Below are 26389 nucleotides of genomic sequence, written 5' to 3'. Positions count from 1 at the left end.
GTTAAGATTTTATTGCCTTGCTTAAATAACATTTGCCTTCCTGTATCCCCCCCATTTATCCTTAATAAAACTTTAAAACTGCACTTCTCCTCATGATTTTCCAAAACGCGAAACTTGCTCGAATTGATACTGTAACCAAGCTGCTCCCTCAAGCCAAGCAACTCCCCCACACTAAGCCAAAAGCACAATCGGAGTGTCTAGCCAGCACTCTGGGGCAGTTCTAGTAACATAATCCAGACCTTCACAGGCACAATCAGGATGGGCACTTACTAAATCTCTCATTCACATCAGTCCCATTCCTGCCACCAGCTTCCCAGAGATTGGACAAGGAGCACAACATTAGTTTTCATTGACTGACTGATTGATCGATTGATTAAGTGCCATTAAGTCAGTGTCGACTCTTAGTGACCAGATAGATAGATACCAATTAAAAAAATAAATCAGTACCTTAGAACCTTTCAATCCTCCCAGTTGGTCTTTATCATTCAGGCCCCAAACAAAAACCTTCGTCCTTATTGTAGCTGCTGATTCCAGACCTGCAATCTTCTTTCTAACAAGACTAAGCATGCAAACAAATTAGTTTAGTGAGATTATTAGGATATTAGCATCATAGTGTACCCTGATCAACTATTTACATTTGCAAAAACCCTACTGCAACTTTTTCTGTGAAAAATTGACACAGTAAGGCCAACATGTTATGATGTGGAAGAAAATATAATTGACTTCAATGAAACTTAAGTACATGTAAAAAATGTTTAGGATTATGGCCTAATGATTAATAGGTGGCCTTCATGCTGAGACTAAGATGGTCTTGTTTTCTTTTCTCTTTGTACGTGCTGTAAAGAGCAACACATTAAATCTTTACATATATTAGATACGTGTCCATTTTTAAAGTGTTTAGCCTTCATGGTGTTGAAGGAATAATACTTAATAGCTGCAAATGATGCCTTTTCTCCCCCACCCAAGCCCCCTATTAATCTTCCTTTACCCTTGGTGCAGAGAGGGCCTGAGTATCAGTGGCAGAGCACATACTTGGCATGCAGACAGTCCCAGGCTCAATTCTTGGCATCTCTAAGCAGGGCTGGGAAAAACAGGTTGCTTACCTGTAACAGATGATCTGGTAGTGGTTCCATACATTCATAAAGACTGGTTATGCGCCAGCGCAGACCATGCTTTGGATAGAATTCTCTAGCTCCTAGCGACACCCAACTGCCGGCAGTACGTGACTGCAGTACCCTTAAACAGCGGTTAGGCGTCCCTTTCCTCAGTTTCTTGGTGATAAGCCATTTAGTTCAACTGAGCACGACTGGTCTTACGACTGGTCTTAAGTATGCAGTATCGTAACTTGTCTGTCTTGGCACCATAGCTTGTCACAATATGCAGCGGGGACGGATGGGAGGGTCTTATGAATGTATGGAACCACTACCAGATCATCTGTTACAGGTAAGCAACCTGTTTATCTGGATAGTGGTTCCAGACATCCATAAGGACTGGGTGAATCACAAGCTGCCCAAAAGGTGGTGGGTGCATCAAGCTACGGAAGGATCCTCTTCAAAACCGCCCATCCAAATTCTGCTGCAGCTGCCAGACTAATGTCCAAGGCGTAATGCTTGACAAATGTCTGGTGTGAAGCCCATGTCGTCGCCAAACAGATGTCCTGAAATCTGATGCCTCACAAGTGTGCCGCTGAAGTGGCATACGCCCTGGTGGAATGCACTCGAATCACTGAGGGCAGAGTGATCTTCTGTAGATCATAAGCCATCTTTATTCATTTCAACCAACCAATACATCAACCTTTGGCGCGAGGGAGGTTGACCCTTGTGCAGGCCTTTCTCACAGACGAAAAGGAGTTTTGTCTTACCGATTCCATGCGTGGCTTTCAGATAGTAAAGAAGAGCTCTTCGAACATCCAGAGAATGCACAGCTTTGTCCAACTGCGTCTCTGGATATCTAAAGAAGGTTGGCAAGACGATATCCATATTGAGGTGGAAGTCAGAGACGATTTTTGGCCTGAAGTCCAGATCCAAACGCATTATTACGTGGTCTGGGTAGATCCTGGTATACGGTTCATCCACCTGGAGGAATCCAAGTTCGCTAACCCTCCATGCTGTGGTTATTGCCACTAAGGAAAGTGTCTTTAGGGTTGTCAATTTTAACGATGCAGTAGCCATGGGCTCAAAGGGACCTTCCGTAAGTGCTCCCAGGACCAACGAAAGGCTCCATTGCTCTGTAGGTTGTCTCACAGGTGGGTACAAATTATTTATTCCTTTAAGCAAGTCCTTACATTTAGGGTGAGTGAAAACAGTCTAGCCATCCCAGCCTGCATGTCGTGATGACAATGCGGCCATGTGGACCTTTATAGAAACATTGACCAACCCCGCCTGCTTCAAGGAGGTTAGATAGAGGAGGACCTCCTTAAATTCAGCCTCCTTTGGTAGAAAGTGATGCTCCCAAGCATAGGAGCAGAATCCTTGCCACTTTGCTCTATAGTTTCGCCTTGTAGATATTCGGCGAGTGTTCAGAAGAATCTTCTTTAGAAGCCTATTTTCCAGGCAGTGAGATTGAGCACTGACAGGTTGGGGTGGAGGACCTGACCCTGATCTTGTGACAGATGATCCTTCCATTTGGGAAGACGGATTTAAGTCCCCTTCAACAGTTTGAGTAGCTGTGTGAACGAAGGCTGTCAAGGCCACCATGGAGCTATCACGATTGCCAGTATCTACTCTTGGAGGAATTTGGCCACTACGCGGGAAAGGAGCGGAGTCGGTGGATACACATAGAATAAGCTCCTTATCCACTGAAATTGAAAGGCATCGCCGATGGATTGTGTGCCCAGACCCATCCTGGAATAATAAATGTTGCACTTCCTGTTGTGTTCCGTCGCAAATAGGTCTACCTCCGGTCGTCCCCATGTTGAAAACAGATTTTGGAGGATTTTTGAGTGCAGCTCCCATTCGTGTTGATGCAACACAGTTTCTCTGCTCAACGAGTCAGCCAAGCAGTTCAGGGAGCCCTTGATATGTATCGCTTGTAAGTGGATCCTTCTCGGAATACACCAATTCCATATCTGCAAGCTGAGGTTGCATAGTGCCCGCAACACAGTCCCCCCTTGTTTATTCACATAGGCTATTGCCGTCGTGTTGTCCATCTGCAATTAGACCACCATATTCCGCAGGTTGTTCTGAAAGGCGAGCAAAGCTCTGTATGCCGCAAGCAGTTCTAGGAAGTTGATTTGCATCAGAGCCTCTTTCTGAGTCCACAGGCCTTGCGCCTTTCTGTTCCCCATGTGAGCTCCCCAGCCACGCATGGATGCGTCCGTTGTCAGGGTACATGATGGCAAAGGTGTCTTGAATGGCACCCCCTTTAAGAGATGCACCTCCTTTGTCCACCACTGCAATGAAGACAGGACCTTGCATGGTAGTAGTAGCTGCATGGTCTGTAGATCGAGCCTGGGATGGAAATGGTGGAGGAACCATAGTTGTAAATTACGGATTCTTAAATTCGTATATGGTACCGTGGTTGTACAGGAGGCCATTAGGCCTAGAAGAACCTGTATTGTCCTCGCCTTCTGTTGTGGCGTCAGTCTGGAATCGTCGCACCAGGGTGCATATGCGAAGGTATCACTCCTCTGGCAGATATGCCATCTGTTGAAGCATATCAAGTTGCGCTCCGATGTACTGTAAGCTTTTTGACGGTACTAGATGCTATTTCTTCCAGTCGATCTGGATCCCTAAATGGTCTAGCAGGGACTTCACCACTTCTGTGTCGGAGAGTAACTGTTCTCTGGTTCTGGCCGTAAGGAGCCAGTTGTCGAGATACAGGTAAAGCGAAAGTCCCAGCACCCTGAAGTGAGCAACAATGACAGCCATGCATTTTGTAAATACCCTTGGCGCCATCATCAGCCCAAAGGGTAGAACACTGTATTGATATATCTGTGTCCCCAAGGTGAAGCAGAAGTACTTTCGATGGTTCTGCTGTATGCCTACATGGAAGTACGCATCCTTGAGGTCGAGCATTGCAATCCATTGCTCCTTGTGGAGCAGGGGAAGGATGGCTTACAACGTTGTCATGTGGAATTTTTGAACTCCGATCTACCAATTGAGCCAGCGCAAGTCCATTATTGGACGCATACCTCCATCTCGTTTTGGTATCTGAAAGTACCGGGAATAGAATCCGGTTTGGCTCTCAGCCCACTGCACTGGTGATATGGCCTCCTTCTGCAGCAACTGCAGCACTTCCTCCCGCAAAATTGGAGTGTCTGGGGTGAACCTCATCCCCTGAAAGGGAGGGATCTCTCTGAACTCTAAAGCATAGCCTGTCGTAATTATCCTTAGGACCCACTGGTCTGATGTTATATGGTGCCATGCTTGGGCATGGATGGCCAGTTTGATGGTATTTCCGGCAGGCGTCAAGGTGATATTTTCCCTTGTGCTCAGGTTAGTGATATTTGGCTCGTGGGGAGAGGAGACCATGATCTTCCTGGCTAGCGAGCTCAGAGGCAGATCAAAGCTGCTGCTTTGGTTGTTGAGCCGCCCTATTGTGGCCTTGTTGATTAGATTTGTTTCGAGGTTGGAATTTTCAACGGTTGTAGCATTGGTACTGGCGCCTGTAATCCCTCTGATCAGGCTGACGATAATAACTCTGCTTTCTTTGGTAAGGCTGGTACCATTGGTACGCTTGGTTTTGGGTAGTGTTATATTTCTAGTTAGTAAAGGAGTGTGCAGTTAACTTGGATTTTTTCCACTGTTCCATGGTCATATCCGTGTCATCTGAGAAGAGGCCCTTTCCTCCAAATGGTAAAGTTTCCGTACGATCTTTCATGTCTTGTTAAAATTGAGTAGCCCTCAACCAAGCGTGACGTCTAAGTATAATTGATGATGTCAGAGTATGTGACTCGGATTCTGCCAAATGCTTCGCGTTGGCCAGCTGTTGACTTGTTGTAGTAGTAGTGCATAGGATGGTCGCTTCAAACTTCTTAAGGAATGTCTCATGATCTAAGGATGACCGTTGATAATACAGATGCTCCCACAGTGAGTGGGTATATTTTGCCTGGCAGGCGATATAGTTTGCAATTTTTATTGAGAGGCAAGCGGTTGAATAAGTTTGCCTTCCCAATACATCCAATTTGCACCCTTCCCTGTCTGCTGGAGTTGAATGACGCTTTCCCACTTTTGAAGTTGTCGCACTGTCTATCACCAAGGAGTTTGGCATTGGGTGTCTAATCAAATCGTTGTTCTCCTCCTCTTGAATACGGTACAAGACTTCTAATCGTTTGGAGGTAGGAGTCGAAGTCTGGAGCACTTCCCAAACAGACTTTGCGGCCCATGAAATGTGAGGTAACGTTGACAAATATACTGGTTGCAACCCCGATGCTTTGTTCATCATGTTATACACCGGGTCATCTAAGACCAGTGTCTTCTGCTTTACATCGAGGCCAAGGACACGAGACATTTCGGCTATTTGTTCGTGATATCCCTTCATCTCCTCATTTGGTGAATTGGAAGGGAGGGCAGCAACATCATCGCTCTGATCCGGCAGCGTAGGTTCCTCTGGTGCCTCCGGTTCCGTAGTGTCCAACAAGTAGTCGTTGTCATCGTCATCGCCCTCTGTGGAAGGCAGTGGAGAGGTAGGAGGATGTTCCCCACTAAGCTGTGATGAGCCACCCACCTGAGTCCCTCTATGTCTGGGAGTGGTAGCTGGGCGGATAAGTAGATCCACTTGAAGTGAAACTGATCTTTTCAGTGGTGGCTCTCTCTGGGGGAGTTGTGTGGTCTGTAGAGAGAGATTTCATTGCGACGGCGGGATGCACCTGTTCTGTTGGACAATCAGCTTGTAGGGAGACCATTCTTTGTAAAGTCGAGGCAGCAGTAGTCTGCACTGCTGATTCCTTCAGTTGCTTTGGAGAAATCGGGTGTTCTCTTTCGCTTAGCCATAGTTGGAAGTGAGAATACTCCTCTGGGGAGACAGTGCAAGTATTACGCCATCCGCCATGGGGAAGAAGGGAGTAGTGGGACATGTACAAGACAGTGTTTTTGGGATTGGAGTGGTGTCCTGGAATCTCTGAAAGGTGTTGGAAGAGCGGGTAGTGCCCTCAGACTGTAGCATGCAGTGGAGAATGCCATCTGGGCTGCTGTTGCAAACTGCATCTGGTTGTAGGTCGTAGTCAGCTTCAAGTTGCAGCACAGGTTCGATTTCAGTATCATGAATAATTGCCATCATTTCGAACTGTCCCGCATCGGTGTCAAGGTTGGGATCAAATACCCTTTCTTCCTCATAAGGGTCCATTATGTCGAGCTGCCCTGTAGTTTATCCTGGGCGTTGATGCTGCTTTGATATAGAAAGCTCTGTTGATGCCTGCCTCGATGTTGAGCTGCTCCTGGGCTACCTAGGAGCTTTTTCTATCGATATCGATGGAGACTGACTCGGTGTTGGTGCCAGGGAAAAAGAAGCCGCTCAACGTCAAGGACTCCGATAGGACTGCAGACCTGTAGGGGAAGGTGTGTATTTGGAGCCGGTCCCGACATCCTTTCTTTTGTGCTTTTTAACTTTCTTTGCTTGGGGTTCTGGTATCGGTGCCGAGGTCTTTCTTTTTAAGCTTGGTAGAGTACCCTCCAGCTTTCTAAAGGCTTGGTTTCCAGTCAGAGCCGATACCTTCGAGGCCGAGGTGGTCGGCGTCGAGGCGATTTTTGCCACTCTCTTCACCGAGGCAGCTCCAATAGTTTCCGATGTTGAGGTGGCTCTCCGTCCAGCCGACGTCGAGGTGGTATCTGCCACAGCCGAGGCCTTTAAAGGGGTGACTTTTGATGACGCTGCCTCCAAGACTTTAGACTGCATTCCTGCATGTCTCGACTCCAAAGTCTCTCAGCGTTTAGGCTGTAATGCCTGTTCCAGCAACACCACTTTAAGACGGGCTGCGCGGTTTTTAAGCATCTGCTTATTGAAAGTAGAGCAGACGGAGCAACTCAAAGTATTATGGGCCTCTCCTAAACAGAATAGGCAGAGTTCATGCCCCTCCGTGGAAGGGATCTTTCCGCAGTAATCGCGGCACCTTTTGAAGGTGGTTTTCTCTCTTTGCTTCTCTTTTTTCGAACTCATAGGAAAGCTAAATCAGGGAGGGGGATATTACCGGAGATAAGTCCGGTTTTTTTCGTTCTGAGTCTTTAGCCAGAGAAGTCCGTCGTCCGTTCCAAGTAGTTTTCTTTCTTTTCTTTCTTTCTTCGTTTTTTTTTTTTTTTTTTGAAGTTATCTGTCGTTGTAGTCCAAGGATTGGCGAAAAGATTTGTCAAAGTCCGTGCCAGTCTGGTCAAAGTCCTTTGTCAGTTGTATCCATCAAATAATCATTCTCTGAGGAGCTATAGTTTCCGAAGACGCGATTGCTTAGGCGGTCAAAAAGAAACTGAGGAAAGGGACGCCTAACCGCCATTTAAGGGTACTGCAGTCACGCACAGCCGGCGGTTGGGCGTCGCGAGGAGCTAGAGAATTCTATCTGAAGCACGGTCTGCGCAGGCGCAGAACCCAGTCCTTATGGATGTCTGGAACCACTATCCAGATTGTCTGGAACTCTGCTAGTCAGTGTAGACAATATTGGGCTAGTTGAACCTATGGTCCAACTCAATTTAAGGCAGCTTCATATGTCCATATCTGGCAGCCCACCTTTAGTACCTATTGTCCTCCCCTTACTCTTTGGGCTGTACTACTCCACTGCGTAGCAAAGTGTTCAACATTCTTTGAAAACTAGCATACTAGAAGTAGACTATCACTTTTATAATAGCAAATTCAGGCGGTTGTGTGCCCATTAGACTGGAGACAACACTGAGCCACTCAAGAATAAGGCAGTGGTTTCTACATACTTGGGGGACCTCCCTATGTAAGCTCATCAGTCATGTTTTAAACCCTCAAAACATAGTTCTGTGAGCTACCCAGAAGTAGGGAATATTCTGGATATTGAAAGAGAGACAAGAGAAAAAGAAAAGACCCCCCCCCTAAAGGCCTGCTTAAACCCTTTAACATTAAGCATCGGGGGGGGGGGATGGGGGATCCATGCCTCTGGGAGGATTTGAGAGGAGACTCCTATTCCAGCCTCTGACAAAGCCTTCTTCCAAGAGCCTTCCTTCCTAAGGAAAGCACATTGGAGGGCAACGGGGGGCGGGGGAGGGGGAAGACTTCTTACAATCTCCTCTCCCTCTCCGCACAGTCATCACCCCCCACTGGCAGACATCCCCAAAACTTTATCTTTAGTAGGGGAAGAATTCAAAAGAAAAGGTGTTATTTTCTCTCTTTCTCTCCTGAAATTCCCCTTGCAAGACAAGGCTCCTCTTCTAGGCTAGCTAGCGCTCTGAATACCACCACTCCTCTTGGGGGCTTAGAATGCACTGAAATGACTGTTGCTTGTCCTACCTGTTATATTTTTAATGCAAATTTATTCAACTTGTATATGCTATGAGAAAATAAAAAGGAATCTTTGGGGCACAAAGGTTAGCCATTCCCAAGAGTGCTTCCAGAGAGAAGGCATGAGGGGGTGGGGAAGCACCCCCCATTTCTGTTTCTCAAATCTAACATGTGGGACACAGCTCGTCCACTCATAAATGCACTTTACGCCTTATGTGCCCCCCTTTTTTTTGGTACTGCCACTGCCCAGCCCTGAGGAGAGCTGATCTTGTGGTAGCAAGCATGACTTGTCCCCTTAGCTAAGCATGGTCTGCCCTGGTTGCATAAGAATGGGAGATCTGATGTGTGAACACTAAGATATTCCCCTCAGGGGATGAAGCCACCACTCTGGGAAGAGCAGAAGGTTCCCAAGTTCCCTCCCTGGCTTCTCCAAGATAGGGCTGAGAGAGATTCCTGCCTGCAACCTTGGAGAAGCTGCTGCCAGTCTGTGAAGACAATACTGAGCTAGACACACCAATGGTCTGACTCAGTAAAGGGCAGCTTCCTATGTTCCTATGAACATGACAGATCAAAACAGGGATTTTGAAATCTACTTTTACACATACCAATTTGAAAAGCTTCCTTGTTGGAAAATCCCATACCTCCCAGTGTTTGCTTTATCATCTTCTTCCTCCTCATTATCAGAAGCAAGGAAAGGAACTGCAGCTAAGTCTTCATCCTCTGCCCGGATACGTCCCAATATGCTGAGACCATGTATTTTACAATCTATACCAGAGCTTCTGCACTGCTTTATAGCAATCTCAATATACCTATGATACTAAAAGAGAAAAAAGGATTATATTTTATTATTTTGTTCAATCTTTAGGAATTTTTAAAAAATATTTCATGTTTTGCTAACATGATTTATAAATATTGACTATTTTATCCTCTTTCATCTATTAAATATAAAGAATACTACAAAACTAGAATTACACTACCTATATTCAACATAAATTTCAGCTTGAAACTAGTTTATTTCCAAAGGGGTCAAAACGTGTCAGAGACAAATATATATGCACACAGAAACGATGCTTGGAAGGGTGGCCGACTGTGGTACCGAACAGTTTAATGCTTACGTTTTTAATCTGAGCAAAGAATAATTCAGCTGAAAAAGACACCACAGTAAGAATTAGAACCCAACTATATGTACTACATTGTAACCAAGGCTCGGCTCAGAGCTTCACAGCTTCGGCTCTCTGCAGATGCTGGACTACAACTCCCACCATACTTCACCACTGGCCACTGTGGCTGGCAATGATGGGAGCTGTAGTCCAAAGTTGCGAAGCCCCGGCTTAGCTGTTCTGTAATGTACCAAGTATAACCTCTTCCATCCTTCTTTCACTAACTAGACAGTAAGTGAAAAGACAGAATAGAGGTGCGCACAGAACAGGTTTTACGTTCCATTCCAAACCAGGAATGGAACGCAAAATGGCCAAAATGTTCTGAACAAAACACCAGGGCGACCCGGTGTTTTGACAGAACAGAAGCATTCCATTCAGAACATTCCTAGTGTTCTGGGTTTTTTTTTTTTTTTTAAATCAACATATTCAGGGTAGTGCTGGGGGGGCGACAAGAGAGGTACCTTTAACACTGAATGAATCAAAACTCTCTTAAGAGCAGTACTGGGCCAGCACTGGGGGGGGGGGCGGCGGCAAGGGAGGTGCTTTTAATATTAATCCAAGTTCTCATACCAGCGGTACCAGGCCAGCATTGCAAGCCATTGAGGCAGTGCTCCAGCTAGCATCCTATGAGGTGGCGGCACGTCTCCAAGACCAGGTGAGCTCCAGAGACATGCCACCACTGTGCAGGATGCCGGTCAGCTCTGGCCAGCAGCAATATTGTGGCGATGTGTCTCTGGAGCAATCCTAGCCTCAAAAACATACCGCTGCTGCACAGGATGCCAGCCGCAGCAGCGGTGCATTATCCAAGGCTAGGTGAGCTCTGAAGACGTGCCACTGCCATGAAGGATGCCGGTCAGCTCTGGCCAGCAGTCCATGCTGCAGCAACATCTCTGGAGACGAGTCTGCTCCGGGCTGGCCTCCTGCAAGGCAGTGGCATGTCTCTGAGGCCAGGTGAGCTCCCGGGACTTACAGCTGTCATGCGGGATGCAGACCAACTCCAGTCGGCAGCCCACACAGTGGTGGTGCATCTCCGCACATACACCGAGATCAGGTGAGCTCCAGAGATGCACTGACACACGGGATACCAGCCAGAGCACCACAGCGGTGGTTTGCAGTGCTGACCCAAGCTAGTATGAGAGCTTGGATTAATTTAATGTTAAAAGATACCTCTCTCAACAAGCCCCCACCCCTAGCACTGCACACTCAGAATATTCTGAACAGAATAGGCTTGTTACGTTTCAGGTTCGGAACAGGCTTCTGAAATGAGGGGTGTTCTGTTCCAAGCTCGGAACACTCAAAACTGCCCACTCCAAAATCAGAACATCCTGCACATCCCTTTTTCAAGAGAATGCCTTCTTCTTCATCAACCCTGTGGCCTATAAAGATAATCTGGGGAGCAGTGTTCCCTCTAAAGCATGCGAATGTGTGTGCACTCATTTGTTTTCTGTCCGCTCAGTTAATTTTATAACCCACTCAGGTTAAATCATGAAGACCCCATTCTGAATGCACGTGCGCACACACTGTCTTGATACTGCTGCCCAGAACAAAACTCATTCTGCACCCATAAGAAAACGATTAGAAGGAACACTGCTGGGGAGGTCCAGTTGCAGTTGCCACTAGCTTGATTGGTGGCGACTCAGAACCGGGCCTTTTCTAGAGTTGCAAATGAAGAGACAAAAGTTCCACGGTGCTGTAAACTTATTTATTTGAGCCCAACGCGTTTTAGCCAAAGCCTTCTTCAGAGGCGAAATCTTATACAATGTAATCCTGTTAAAAAAAAACCCTTCTTCAAAAACAGGAAACCATATCTTGGACTACCAAAGTTGATGGAGCACATTTGCTGCTATCTTTCTAATGTGAGATAGCAGCAAATGTGCTCCATCAACTTTGGTAGTCCAAGATATGGTTTCCTGTTTTTGAAGAAGGGTGTTTTTTTTTAACAGGATTACATTGTATAAGATTTTGCCTCTGAAGAAGGCTTTGGCTAAAACGCGTTGGGCTCAAATAAATAAGTTTACAGCACCGTGGAACTTTTGTCTCTTCATTTGCAACTGTATTTGGTGCTTCTCGTTTTTCTTCATCTTTTCTAGAATTGCCCTGGGACCCTGGAATGTGCTTCCTAATGAAACTAGCATTTCCCCTTCTAAATGTTTTTAAGAAGGACCTGAAAACATACTTGTTTAGGCAGGCTTTTAGTTTATACTTTTAAAGCTTTGGGTTTTTGAGTTTTTATTTGTATTTTAAAAATTGTTTTAATAGTGTGTATGTTTTAATGGTTATTTTTAGATTGTGAACCATCCAGGGACTTCAGTATGAGGCAGTATAGAACTTTATTCAATAAATAAATAAAAATAAAATCCCTAAGACAGAAACTGCCTCTGTTCTGGGGCTGGCACTTCCCATGTGTTCTTCTAGGAAAATGAGAAACAACACTTATTAGCTCCTCTGCAGGTCTAACTGGAACTCATTCCAGCTTCCTACTGTGTTAGATAAAGCGATATTAGAAGCAGACAGAAACAGAAGAAATGCATCTTCTACGGAACTTTCTTCACAACAGCTACCTACCTCTGTGCAATCGCCAAGGAGAGGAACTGTAGTGTCTGTTGGATTAATGTTGATTGTCTTCAGCTCAATGAGATTATTTAAAGAACTCCCACCTATACAACAAAATTATATAAATTCATGTAAAATTAATTTTATGTGGCCAGAGGATTTTCAGTACTACCATATGATGGGAAAAACAAAACAGGTTATGAGCATGAGCAGTAATGAGACTGACTTTCTCTCTATTAACTGTCATACCTGAGAGCCAGCGTGGTGTAGTGGTTAGAGTGCTGGACTAGGACCGGGGAGACCCGAGTTCAAATCCCCATTCAGCCATAAAACTAGCTGGGTGACTCTGGGCCAGTCACTTCTCTCTCAGCCTAACCTACTTCACAGGGTTGTTGTGAAAGAGAAACTCAAGCATGTAGTACACCGCTCTAGGCTCCTTGGAGGAAGAGCGGGATATAAATGTAATAATAATAATAATAATACCTGAAACCACCACCAAAGAGGGCATGTAGCTGCTGTCTGCAGGATCCACTATCATTTTCAGTCGGTGTATTAGGACATCAGCAAAAATCTCGAGTCGAATCCAGTGCTAGAAAATATATCCAAGTCCATTATTTAAAATACTCTTGAGGACATCATATGATCTACAGTTACATGTGAATAATGTATTCCTTCTTAGAATTCAATAACTGCATATTGGATGGAATTAAACACTATATACATTTTTTAAAATCTACAGCTGTATATATTTTGAATGAATGGTGAGATAATTACATATAAAAGTGAAGTGAGCTTGCAGAAAATTAAAGAACTTACCTTTCCTTGGGAACCTGAAGACTGCCAGCATTGTTCACCACCATTAATCAAACGTGAGGCCTGATTCACAGAAGATGACACATTCAAATTTTTAACAATTCTTGACCAATCATCCAGTAACATTCCTCGCTGGCTACTGTGACGTCTCTTCAACTGCTTTCCAGAACGACCACAAAATACTGGAGATTGACCTATTGTAAGGAATTAGTGTTGCAAACATGAAAACATCTATACTTCTCAGTGATCATTCAAAAGCAAGTTTTCAAATTCAGTAACCAATGGATTATATTGACCTATCCCCTCTATTGAAACAATTCCTCAAGCCAATTCCATTCTTTAGAACTCTCAGCGAATAAGGTCTCCCAACAGCAGCTGTGGGTGAATAACCAGTAAGGAGAGAATGCTTAACATAAAAATATCTCCCTTTGGCTGAAAGCTAAGAGGGTTGTGTTTCTTTGTAACTGGAGGGTTTTGTAAGAATTTTTAAAAATTCTTAAATTTTAAATTTAGTAGCATATTCAACAACTAAACTGAGGAGAATATTAAGTCAAATATTTTCTACTTTGCTGCTGCTTTAGTACCAAAGAAAAACAGGTCTATCAAAATGTTTAGTTGATACTTAAGGTTGGTTTCACAGCCACAATCCACCTCTGCAGGGGTGGGGGACCTATTAGGATGGTCCACTTGAAAAGGCTGTTAGATCCTGTAAAAGTCCAAAAATCTAGTATTTATTTACTTATTTATTACATTTATATACCACTCCATCCAAACGGCTCTGGGTGGTGCACAACGATAAAAATAAAACCCACAAATCAATCTATTTAAGAACAATTATTATAGAACAATTATCTAGGAGGAAGACTGCTGGAGGTGGCCTAATTAATATTATAAATGCATTGCTGAGAGAGGGTAAGGTTTCAAAGATTAAATACTAATTCAGTCTTTAGGAGCAATACTAGGGGTGGCATTGAATCAATTACTTTTGTAAGGTTAAAGCAGCAACAGCTCCAAATCGGCATAAACCCTTAAGTCTGTGAGTGTCAGACACCCCCTCCCCGCAAAACAGTTCTAACAGCTCCTCTTCTAAGCTGCTGCATTTCCCCTTTTGACAATGGGGAGTGAGGCAAGGAAGAAGGCACTGCACAGAACAACTCTGCAGCAATGACTCCTCCTCCCCCCCTTCCCATTAGCCAATTGGCTTGCTTGACAAGGCCTCTGCATTATCACAAGGGCCTCTGAAAGAAAGCACATTGGCCAATGCGAAGGGGAGAGAAGGTAGCAGTGTGTGGTCTCTTACACTTCCACCTTCCATCATCCTCTAACTGGTCATCAGAGGTCAGTCATGAGTCTTTTGACAGGCCTGGGCCAATGCCCAATCTGTCCACCCCTGGAGTCAGCCCTACATTACAATTTCTGAATTAAGAAAGCTCATCTTACAGCTTGGTGTATGAGAAAATTCTGCATGCGACAGTAAAGTTTGTTAAAGAGGAGTTCTCTCTCCCCTCCCTTCTCTCTCTCTCCCTCCCGCCTCCAGCTTCACTTCAATATTCATGGGGGTTCCATTCCACAGCTGTGCCGGGGATATGGAAACTGAATAAAGAAGCATTGATTCCTATGGGATCATGGGAGTTAGGTTCCCAGTCGGCCATTTTTGGCCGAAAACCAGCTGATTTTTGCAAGGGAGAGCTCCTTAGCAGTCTCTGCCACTCCCCCCAAGTTGCACTGTGACCCCCAAATAGCCATAAAATGGCCAAAAATCAGCCAAAATTTGCTTGATTTTCATAGGGGAGAGTGTCTTACCTTGCTCTGCTGCTCCCCCCTCCCAAGTAATGCTGTGCCCTAAAATGGCTGAAAATCACGGCTTTTTTGTTTGTTTTTTGATGGGAGCCATTCTGTGGCTCCGACTGCTAAAATGGCTACCAGAAATGACCTCCGAGATCATTTCTGGCCACCCCCATAGACACGTGAGGTTAATGTGGGGTTTTGGAGGGGAGTCCATGTATGTCAACTTCAGGTGTCATTTTCCCAGCCTCGGATACGCAAAATCACAGATACCAAAACCACAGATAAAGAGAGGTGTGTGTGTGCGTGTGTGTGTGTGTGTGTGTGTGTATGAATGAATGAATAGAGAGAGAGTGAGCGTAGAGTTCTGCTATTTTCATACATTTATCTTTTTGTCCACTTAAAAGTGCAGTACATACGCAGCATAATGTAAACCGCTCTGAGCCTTTTGGAAGGGCGGTATAAAATTTTTAATAATAAATAATAACAATCTCATGAAACAGCAATTTTAGTTAAAACAATAACCAAAATATACCTGGCTCATTTATTCTGCCAAAAGTATGTCGTGTGTTATGTTTCCTGGTTTTGAAACAAGTTTCACAAAAATCAAAGTCATCACAGTTTCTGCATTTAAATCTAGGTCCATTGATGGGAAACATCTGGCAGCCATCACACCTAATAGTGGGGGGAAAAGCAACTATAGTACTCAATTCACAAAATATTTAATACATAAAAATTATCGTTTGATACAGTTTACTACAAGGTTTTCTGTATTTGAGCCTCTTTCATGTCCTCAGCTATTGCTACTTCATGTGGGGGTCGTAAATCAAGCAAAGTTTTATATGGAAAACAACTTCTGATGAGGTAGTACTAGGCTATTCTGATTTTGCTGAAGTATATTTCGGCTAAGTTTGTTTTTTGTTGACTTTTAGCTACTGGCCAGGGGTTTGATATTGTTTTATTAACTATTTGTTTTAGGGAGGAGCTGTAGCTCAGTGTTAGAGCATATGCTTTGCATGCAGATGATGTCAGATTGTCAGGAATGCTGGCATCAGACTTCACACTTGCTATTGCCTCCAGTAAGAATCTGGGACATTCCTGCTTCTCCCAGCCTTCAGGCTCTTTGCTATCTCTGCCCATGTGGGCCTGTCATTGGATCCACTAAGGACACAAAGAGTACAACAGACTTCTTGTCAGGAGCACTCACTGCCTCAGTATCAAGGTTCCTCAGTCCGATGCACATCTCTTATGACTTCTAGTCTGCTCCCAATTTCCAGCTCCTGCTTGGCTTCTGGTGACTGCTTGGCTCTGACCTATGGCATGTTCCTGACTTCCTACTCCTGCATGATCCCTGGCTCCTGGTGACTTATCGGCTCTGACCCTTGCTGTGTTCCTGACTTCTCACTTCCTTCTGGTTTGTACGGTTTCCAAAAACAGGTTGCTTACCTGTAACTCATGATCTGGAAGTGATCCATTGTAGTAATAAGGAATGGGTTCTGCACCTGCACAGGGACCTCGCAGGCTGATTGAATAGCTCCTCATGACCCCCCACTCCGCCTGCACATGCTGTGCTGAGTTTGTTAAGAGTGGCGGTTGGGGCATCTCTCCTTCAGTTTCTCACAGACCGCCAATGTCAACGATCTGCAAGTCCCAGGTAATGTTACTGGTATTGTCACCATCACTGCCTCTCACTGCAGCGGGGATGGTTCGATAGGGACTTATGACTACAACGGATCACTTCCAGATCATGAGTTACAGATAAGCAACCTGTTTATCTGAATCGTGATCTGTTGTAATAAGGAATGGGTTCTGCGCCTGCGCAGGGACCTCGTTGGCTTATTGAGTCATGACGCCCCACCCCGCCCTCTTCAAAGTGGGAGCTGAGACTTGTAGGGATTCCCAAGCAGTTTTGGCTGCTTTGGTAATTGCTGGGATCATTGTAGGAGCAACTGGGTGAGACATCTTGGACTTCCCCATCATGTTGTAGATGGGGTCAACAGCATCTGTGTCTGGGGATTTGAGATCCATTCCCAGAGCCTCTGCAATATCTCTAATAAGGGCATGATATGCCTTTAATTCTTCATTTGAGGAAGTAGAAAGCCGTGGAGGCACATCTGATGGAGGATCCGATCTGCGACTGACATCATCAGAATCAGAGCCTTCAGAAGTGACATCTTATGCAGAGCACACATCAGGTGAGGAGGGTGGTTCTGAAGGCGGCGGGGTAGACTTCCTCTTCCTCTTTCCTGCCAGTTTCTCTGATGGAACCGAGACAGCAGGAAAGGTCTGAGCACTTGGCGCCTGCAGAGGCGCTGTAACTAAACGTGCGGCAGGATCTTGTGGCTGAGGTACCGATTGTGGCTCTTGACGATGAAAGAGGTGAAGATCTCCTAGTTGCCCTTGACTGGAGTGTTCATCATTAGGCAGCTGTTGCACTTTCCACCGCAAATAACCTGCGTGGTCATCAGGAGGCATGTGGCGAAAGCCACAGGAGTGAGCTGGTTGTGATGGTGCAAGCACACACCTTGAGTCCTCAAGTGTTGTGTCGATGTTGACGCCCTCAAGACTGAGATCTGTATTGTAGAAACACCTGAAGTTTGGATTCTTAAGGGAGACAAGGATGGCGTCTTGGGTGGGTGGGTGGGCTCTTCTTCTTCCGGCTCAACGTCGAGTCCCGTGCTTAAGAATCCATGGTATGTCAATCCAGAAGGTGTACTCGATGTCGAGTCCAATAGGTCTTGTAAAGTAGTTGAAGAACCGTGGTGTTGACTGTATTCATCTGTGCGCAGTTCCTCATGCGCCTGCAGTCTTGGGGTTCTCGGTGTCGAGGGAGATTGAACTGGGGTGCGCACCGGAGATAACAAATGCACCATTTTCGCTGCCGATGTCAACTGCATTCCAGATGTCAAACACACTGCTAACGTTGTCGAAGGGGCTGGTGCTGCTGACTAAAACGCTGAAGGTGAGGCATTCGCATGCCCCACTGCTGCCATTGCAGACAATATAGAAGTCTGGATCCTCTGCGTCGATATCAAGGCCGAGGCACATGGGCTCCATGAAGCTGGAATCGGAAGCGAGTCATCGGAACCACCACCATATGTTTGCATCAACGCTAGAGAAGGTGTATGGTGTTTTGTGACCAGTGGCTCAGCAGCATCGTCGAAGTTACTCTCAGACGCACGCTGTTGCTTTCACCCTTTGTGCCTATGCTCCTCTTTGGAGACATCCTTCAGCTTTTTTAAGAACTCCATCTCCAGACTTAGAGCTAGACTGCGCAGTTTTAGACTGCTGGAGTGCAGGTCCGCAGTCACTCGGCTCAGCCATTGACACCGAGTGGGATCCTGATGTCATCGAAGTTGAGTGGGCATTCGACATCGATGGGGAGCCTGGGCGAGTTGGACGTGGAGTTGACGGGCAGAGTGCTTCATCATACAGCGCCGCCCGGAGACAAAGAGCCCGATTCTGTCTGGTTTGCTTAGAGAAAGAGCAACAAACTTTACATGCTGCTGTATTGTGCTCTTCTCCTAGGCACATCAAGCATGCATCGTGGTGGTCAGTCGACGGTAGTTTAGCCCGGCATTTCACAAAGCGTTTGAAGGTATTTTTCACCTCCATTGTGGAGGGAGAGCTGTTATCTTTATGCCCTAATCGTAACACAAAGCAATTCCGATGTCCGTTCCTAGGTCAAGTCCAAAGTAAACAAGTTTCCGTTCATCAAGTTTGAGTCCGTTTTACAAAGAAAGTCCATTTATCATTCCAAGGTCTAACCCAATTATCACTACCAATAAAATCGTTCAGCAAAAGAAGTCCATTTTCCAGTCCACGTCAAAAATAGTCAGAATAAGCAAAATCCGAGGAGCTATCACTATGAGGTTTGAACGCTTAGGTGGTCAAAGAGAAACTGAAGGAGAGATGCCCAAACCGCCACTCTTAACAAACTCAGCATAGCAAGTGCAGGCAGGGTGGGGCGTCATTTGGAGCTACTCAATCAGCCCGCGAGGTCCCTGCGCAGGCACAGAACCCATTCCTTAATATTACAACGGATCACGATCCAGATCATCTTATTACTTCTGATATCTTACTCAAATGGCTGTTAGTTCTTGTCTGCTACCGAGAATAGGAATAAAACACCTGGCTCAATATGCTTTGGAAATCACAATGATTCATCTATTGAAGTAACACTGCTGAAGAAGGCCTTGCCGTGGCCCAAACCCTTCTGGCAACATTAGAAAAGTACTGAAAGCAGTGTTCCCTCTAACAGGGATTCCCAGATGTTGTTGACTACAACTCCCAGTATTCCTAGCTGCCTTTGGCTGGAGATTATGGGAGTTGTAGTTAACAACATCTGGGAATCCCTGTTAGAGAGAACACAGACTGGAAGAATGTTTTCCTTGTACGTTTTGTGACGAATTTCAATTCTCTACAAGACACAAAGCTTGCATTTCCACCTCATTTAAAACTGTTGGTTTTTCCATCTATTTAAAGTAGAAATTTAGAAACCTAGAAGAAAGTCTCATTAGTGACTGTTTTGCAAGTTGCAGCACTTTCTTTACATTTACTTTGAAGACTCCAGTAGTGAAGTCTATTTTTGAACGTATACTACATAGAATTTTTTTTAACTTCTGTTTTTGATTGGTATACATGTTCCTTAACTTTATTTACTGTTTTTATAGATACTGTTTGCACTGATATTTTAGCTAAGGCTCTTTATTAAATGATTTCACTGTTATCCAAAGGTGTTCATGCTGCTGGTCAAAGTGGGCGACAGCAGCTGAGAAGTTCCTGCTACTCCTCAGTCACAGTCGGGGGGTGGGGGCAGTGTTGCACTGCCAACAGGGATTGGGGAGGATGGAGAGCACAATTTGGCTGGGTAAGCAGGAACATAGGAAGCTGCCATATACTGAGTCAGACCACAGGTCCATCTCGCTCAGTATTGTCTACACAGACTGGCAGCGGCTTCTCCAAGGTTGCAGGCAGAAATCTCTCTCAGCCCTATCTTGGTGATGCCAGGGAAAGAACTTGGAGCCTAGATGCTCTTCCCAGAGCAGCTCCATCCCCTGAGAGGAATATCTTACAGCGCTCACACTTCTAGTTTCCCTTTCGTATGCAACCAGGGCAGATCCTGCTTAGCTTAAGGGAGCCAAAGTGTTTTGGTGCATCTCCAAAGGAGGCACCAAAATGCTTCTGGCTCATCCCTAGAATCTGATTAGTGCACACCCTTACTTTGACTGGCAGTGGATTCTAGGTCAGTGGTTCCTTTTTGGCCAAGATTTGTGCACTCTGTTTCAGGCATAAGGGAATGGGGAACTCTAATAAACCCACAGTTTCCCATGGGTAGGCCCTGCAGACACCAAAGTAGGCTGGGTGGTGCAGCATGATGGGTGTTACCTACCACCTACCACCCAACCCACAAAACAAATGGATAAGTGGTTGATTTTTCAAAAATTTAACCTTTCCCCCCCCCAAACCCCTCATAGGATCCTATTGGGGTTTTGGGGAAAGGTGTTTGGTTTTGGTTTGTTTGTTTTTTAATTGTCTGCTTGCTGATTTTCTTTTGTGGGTTGGGTGATAGGTGACACCCATCATACCCTGCCACCCAACCCACTTTGTTCCTCATGGGCAGGTCTTAGGAACACCAAAGGGGTGATTAGAGTGCCCCATTGTTCCCTATGGCTGAATCACAATAATCACTTGAATTGATTTGAGCTGATTTGTCAAAGCAGCTGGCGGCTGTTTCGATTAATCTATTCAATTATTTTGCTATTCGATTTGAGCTCTAAACAAACCACAAAATAAGATTCGTGCACATCTCTGACTGCCTGGCTTCACCCCAATATGAGCTGCTCCTCCTCCTCCCAATTCTGGCTTTGGACTTGTGCCCCCTAGGGAGTGTTGCCAGCTACCTGCCACAGGTTCAATCCCTGGTAATTCAGATAGCTTGGGAAACACCTCTGTCTGAAATAGTGAAGATCTGCTGCTAATCAGTGTCCAAAAGACTGAGCTAGATGGACTGATTCAGTATCAAGCAACTTGATAGATTTATTTCATGTGACATTTTCAACTTTTCTCTTGCTAGCCACTTTATGGTGCCTAGACTCAACAACTCAGATGCAAGAACTCTAAAATAAATACCTCTACAATACCAATATAAAAGGAAGATGTAGTATTCAGTAAAATTACTAAAAGAAAATATTACAACTTACGTAACCCCTGGATGAATACTGGGGACCAGTTCCATTTCTGACAATAATCCAGTCCAGTGTGACTGCTGAGGGAAGTCAACAATGACATCCTTACCATTGGCACTAAAAGCTATGACAAAGAAAATGAGAATGCTGCAGTTAACTCTGAAGTACCTACACAGAGACATATACAGGTAAATCTTTTCCAAGATTGATATTTGGGACTTATAAAACCAGAAATGCAATGTTTTAAATTGTATAATGGTTTTCAAAATTTGAAAAGATTACATTTTTGTTCATTGTTTAATCTGGGCAAGTGAAATGCAGAGATTTTTGTAATTTGCATCAAATATTTAAGTATTAACACTGAATAACTCAACATCTAACAAGTGGAATTAGCAATCACTTTCTCTTGAAAATAAAACAGTTTAAAATGTTAAGCGAGCATGCTGTTGTACTCCTTGTAAACGTATTGCTTCAAGATGCATGGAGTGGACCACTTTTTGAAAGTTGCTCATGTCAAAATCTCCCTGGATACATCAAAGTGAAGGTCTAACAAGCAAGTGCTCCCCACTTGGACAAATACATTCAGAGGTTCACATGATGAAGCTAAGGACTGTACTATTTATTTATTTATTTATTTATTTATTTATTAGATTTATGCCCCACCCAAACGTACGTCTCTGGGCGGCTAACAACAATTAAAACACATTAAAAAGTTAAAGCAGTTAAACATATAACACATATAAAAGTTAAATTAAAAACCTGAGAAGGCTTGGGTTTAAAAAAAAAAGCGTTTTCAAATTTTTTTAAAAAATAGCCAGAGATGGGGAGGATCGTAACTCAGCAGGGAGCGCATTCCACAATCTCAGGGCAGCAGCCGAGAAGGTCTGTGTGACCACCAAACGAGTTAGCGGTAACTGGAGACGGACCTCCTCAGTTGACCTCAATGGGCGGTGGGGTTCGTAGTGAAGAAGACGCTCTCTTAAATACCCAGGACCAAAGCCATTTAGGGCTTTATAAGTTATAACTAGCACTTTGTATTTTGCCCGGAAACCTATCGGCAGCCACTGTAACTCCATCAGCAAAGGAGTAATGTGGTCTCTCCGAGATGACCCAGAGACCAACCTGGCTGCCGCATTCTGAACCAACTGAAGTTTCCGGACTACGTACAAAGGCAGCCCCACGTAGAGCGCATTACAGGAGTCCAGTCTGGAGGTTACCAACAAATGTACCACTGTTTTGAGGTCACTGATCTTGAGAAACGGAAGCAGCTGGTGTACCAGCCGGAGCTGATAGAAAGCACCCCTGGCCACCACCTCAACCTGAGAAACCAAGGAGAGGTGTGGATCCAGGAGTACTCCCAGACTGCAAACCTGTTCCTTTTGGGGAAGTGTGACCCCATCCAGAACAGGTAAATCAAATCATCTCTGAAGCTCTGACCCCGCACAATAAGTACCTCCGTCTTATCTAGATTCAGCTTCCGTTTATTCTCCCTCATCCAGCCCATTACTGCTTCCAGGCAGGCATTTAGAGAGGATATGCCATCACCTGAAGAAGTTTACATGGAGAAGTAGATCTGGGTGTCGTCAGCATACTGATAACACCCAGCTCCAAATCCCCTGATGATCTCTCTCAGCGGTTTCATGTAGATGTTAAAAGCATGGGTGGAACAGGGAATCTGTTTTCATTTGACGAAGGAGAATACACCCTCCCCCATAGGGCGGCAGAATTGGCTAGAGCAGGCATGCTCCAGTGAGGAGACATTTGTTTCAGAATCCCTGCCCTCTCCCTGTATTTCTGAAGATGGAGGATTGTTGTGAGTGTCTTCTCTCTCATATGCTGTAGGGACCCGTGGAGGCTGCTCTCAAGGCCTTACAGGTGAAACATCTCCAGCTTCTGGAAAGAGTTCCTTTTCCAGGCAGTCACTGGAATGTCTCATGATTGACAACTGAGAAATGACTATTCACACCAAAAGGCTCTACTTGCTTGGCTGATTTAAAAATATAAACAATATTTATACACCACTTTATAACTAAACCCAAAGTGATTTACATAACAAAAGGAATGAGAAAAAATGTTCTCTGTCCTAAAGTAGCAAATAATCTAAAAAGAAATACCAGGGAGACACCAACAGCAGTCACTTGAAGAGCCACTATGCTGGGCTGAATAGGAACTGTTGCTATCCCCTGCCCACCTGCTGCTAAGCAAGTTATTATTAAGAGGCACCACTTCAAAATATGTCTCTGCCAAGTTAGAAGAGCTTAACTTCTATTATTTCATCTATTTATTTTACTTTACTGAACATTTTTGTATACTGCAAGTCTGGACAGTTTACAACAAAACAATAAAAACAACTAGTAAAAAGGTTAAAACATTACAACAATTTAAAATTTTAAGCATTAAAACTATTAAAAACCATCTATTAAAACAGTATCTGATTAAAAACCTGGGTGAACAAATGTGTCTTGACTGCCTTTTAAAAACTGTTAGAGATGGGGAGGCTTTATTTCAGCAGGGAGCACATTCCAAAGCCTCGGGGCAGCAATAGAGAAGGCCCGTCCTACAGTTTTAACTCTGTAATGATCTTTTTAAAGTGATTCCTTGATATGAACTAAAATATCAAATTAGAAAAATCAATCTCTGTACTATAACTTTGTCAAAGCAGGCAATTTTGTACTCTGGTTAAAAAAAAAGTTGAAGTATATCTAGACAAAGTATTATATAAGTAAATTTTTACTTATAATTAAGTAAATTAATTTTAAAAACAAGCACCAGAAACCTTATTCTGTTTAATATTTTCAACAATTTTCAAGGGGGCTTACAGCCAAACACTTTATGGCTGTAAGCCATTTTCAAAAAAATCTAAAGGGGGGAAAAATCAACCTCAGAACAACAACAACTAAGTGTATAGATAACACACAATCAGAACAGTTGATAAGCTAAAAGCCTAGACAGTTCTTTTAATAACTGTTCTGTCATGACTTAACCTTATTAATATAGCCTCCCAGAGAAGTGCATTTCACAGCTGAGGTGTCATCACAGACAAGGCTCTATCCCTGGTCACCACCACCTAACTTCTTAAGGCAAAATCTCCTTCAGAAGGGCCTCTAGTGAAGATGAGTTGAAGCAGGAGCCTGCAGTCCTTTACATACTTGGACCCCAAACCAAACCATTCAGGGCTTCAAAGCTGAAGTTAGCACTTTAAGTTGTCCCCATAAACAGGAATGTGAAATAAATTCTAAATGGTTGACCATTACTTTGCAAGCATCACAAAACCTGCTTCTCAAGAAATAGCTACTACACATGACAAAGTATCCTTATGCACAACTCAGCAAACCAACATTTTATTTTATGTATGCACATTACCTTTTACAACTCCTACACTCCTATGAGTAACAGATCCCCACTTATACTTGGGTGTGGTTACTGATGATTTTACACGCACTTTGTCACCGATCTTTATATGTGAGGGAGAGCTCTGCGGTGGGAATCCTATAAAACATCAGCAGCAATTATATATTTGCTGAACACGAATGCGTGGTAAATACCATTAGAACAATCAATTCAGTTTTCAACTCACCTATAAGCTCAACGTGGATATATCTGACCCAGTAAGTGCCACCTTTTTGTTGCCAGTCACACTGCACATTGAGATCATGCAGCCCATCACGGTCCAATTTAATCACTTTGCCTACATCGCCCTCACAAACTTCCTCATACGTCCTGCAGCACCTAACCATCATCCCCACCTAGGGGAAAAGGGAAATTAATACCACCATGTGAAGTTTCAATAATAGCCAGCATTTCAGTTAATATCTACCCACAATAAGTAGGGCTTCCCCTAAATCTAAAGAGAAATCTTATTATTTAGGAGAAGCTTGCCATCATTACATAATCCCTTCCCAACAGCTGGGGGGCTAGCGTTCTCCCTCCTCACCGGCCAGCCAGTGGGTGCTTTCCCTCCACGCCAGTTGGCCCAGCAGCAGGCACTCTCCTTCCTTGCCTGCCCGGCAGCAAGCGCTCTCCTTCTTGGCCAGCCTGGTGGTGGGCACTCCCCCTCCCCGTTCCCTCCCGCTGGCCCGCCAGCAGCCACCATTTTTTCTCTCCGCACCCGTTGCTAGTCCAGCAGCTGCTCGCGAACTCTCGCGAGAGCTGCCACATATGGGATTAGCCACGGGTACGCCTAGGAGAAATAAATATATAATTATTATTCTACATAATACACCTTTAAAATCAACCCACCCACCTGCATATACAAACACAAAGAATTCAACAATACTACAGAAAGCCTCGCACAAGACCAGGAGCTGCTACATACCCAAGGTTTATGCATGACTAAAGAAATAGTTAAGTGAAGCAGTAAACAGGTTGGTTCATACAAGGCTCTAATTGCCTCTGTGGGGTAAGAGCACAGGATGAAGCCAACCTTGCCCACTGCCATTGGCATTTCATGTTGAATTCAGGCCTGTGTAAGTAAGAGTCCAATGATCCACTCAATCGTTGCCACTCAAAATTGGGGGTGAAATATTGTGAACATCACTCAATGGACTCTAGGATAATATTCCAACACTGCATCCAGCACACAGAACTCAGGCAGTTATTCGACTGAAGCATGATGTGAATTGGTCCAGTATGGAGCTTCAGTATGTGAGCTGAACTCAGCCAAATGTCAGAGGACAAAGGGGGAAAGTCCCATAACTGATCTTATGAGGGAAATGTCCTCAATTCAACATATGTTTAACAATTATATTTAAACTCTGTCAAGTTAATCTCATTAAAACAAATGTTTTAAAAGCATCAAAAATCAGGTTGCTTTTTACTTGTGCTCAGCTCAAGAGGATTTATGCTTGCTGTCCAGTTAAAGTACAATGCATACTGTGAAGACTCTATAGCAATGGCCTTCAAAATCCAATTAAGAAGGTGGCGTTGCTTCATATGTTTGAGAACAGACTGTAGCATAAGGAAGTAGTCCCTTGCTGTCACCACGAAACAAGGATCATTAGAAGGGATGTGCACGAACCTGTTCGGAGGCCCTTTTACGGGCCCCCAAACAGGTTCGAAAGACCGGCGGTTCGACCAGTTCGAAGGTGGGGGGGAGATACCTCTAAGGACTGTGGAGGGTGCTCTTACCCACCTACCCACCCCCACCAGCAATGCAGTTTAAAAGGGTCCACCGGTGCAGCAGCGTACCTCCCTGCCACCCTGTTGCCTCCTCGGACCAGAAGTGACTGGAAATACCCGGCGCGCAAGCGCCTGATGTGCACACATGAGCCAGGTACTTCCAGTTCAGTGAGGCAACAGGGTGGCAGGGAGGTACACTGCTGCCCCACTAGGCCCTTTTAAACTGCAGCACTGGTGGGGGAAACACGGTGGGGCAACACGGTGGAGGTGGAGGGTAAGTGCACTCTCCGCAGCCCTTAAAAGGTATCCACCCTCCAACAACCACCACCCCCGCCGGTTCGGTGCACATCCCTAGTCATTAGTTCCTTCTCTGGAAAGCAAGAG

General features: G+C 44.7%; 1 protein-coding gene across 4 annotated transcripts in view; it reads right to left on the bottom strand.

Moving 5' to 3' along the window:
* HERC2 (HECT and RLD domain containing E3 ubiquitin protein ligase 2) overlaps nucleotides 1-26389 on the bottom strand; it is a 201984-nt gene that overhangs the window by 81175 nt on the left and 94420 nt on the right. For all 4 annotated transcript variants that reach the window (XM_053306133.1, XM_053306134.1, XM_053306136.1 and 1 more), the window contains exons 49-57: nucleotides 24465-24633; nucleotides 24251-24376; nucleotides 20903-21011; nucleotides 15235-15374; nucleotides 12918-13108; nucleotides 12585-12690; nucleotides 12114-12205; nucleotides 9030-9205; nucleotides 448-559 (exon numbers count right to left, since the gene is read on the bottom strand). In XM_053306133.1, coding sequence (XP_053162108.1) covers nucleotides 448-559; nucleotides 9030-9205; nucleotides 12114-12205; nucleotides 12585-12690; nucleotides 12918-13108; nucleotides 15235-15374; nucleotides 20903-21011; nucleotides 24251-24376; nucleotides 24465-24633 — 1221 coding nt within the window. The remainder of the gene's footprint in view (nucleotides 1-447; nucleotides 560-9029; nucleotides 9206-12113; nucleotides 12206-12584; nucleotides 12691-12917; nucleotides 13109-15234; nucleotides 15375-20902; nucleotides 21012-24250; nucleotides 24377-24464; nucleotides 24634-26389) is intronic.

This window comes from Hemicordylus capensis, chromosome 3 (genome assembly GCF_027244095.1).
Source record: "Hemicordylus capensis ecotype Gifberg chromosome 3, rHemCap1.1.pri, whole genome shotgun sequence".
Classification (NCBI taxonomy): Eukaryota; Metazoa; Chordata; class Lepidosauria; order Squamata; family Cordylidae; genus Hemicordylus; species Hemicordylus capensis.
This window is presented reverse-complemented; position numbering and strand designations above follow the sequence as displayed.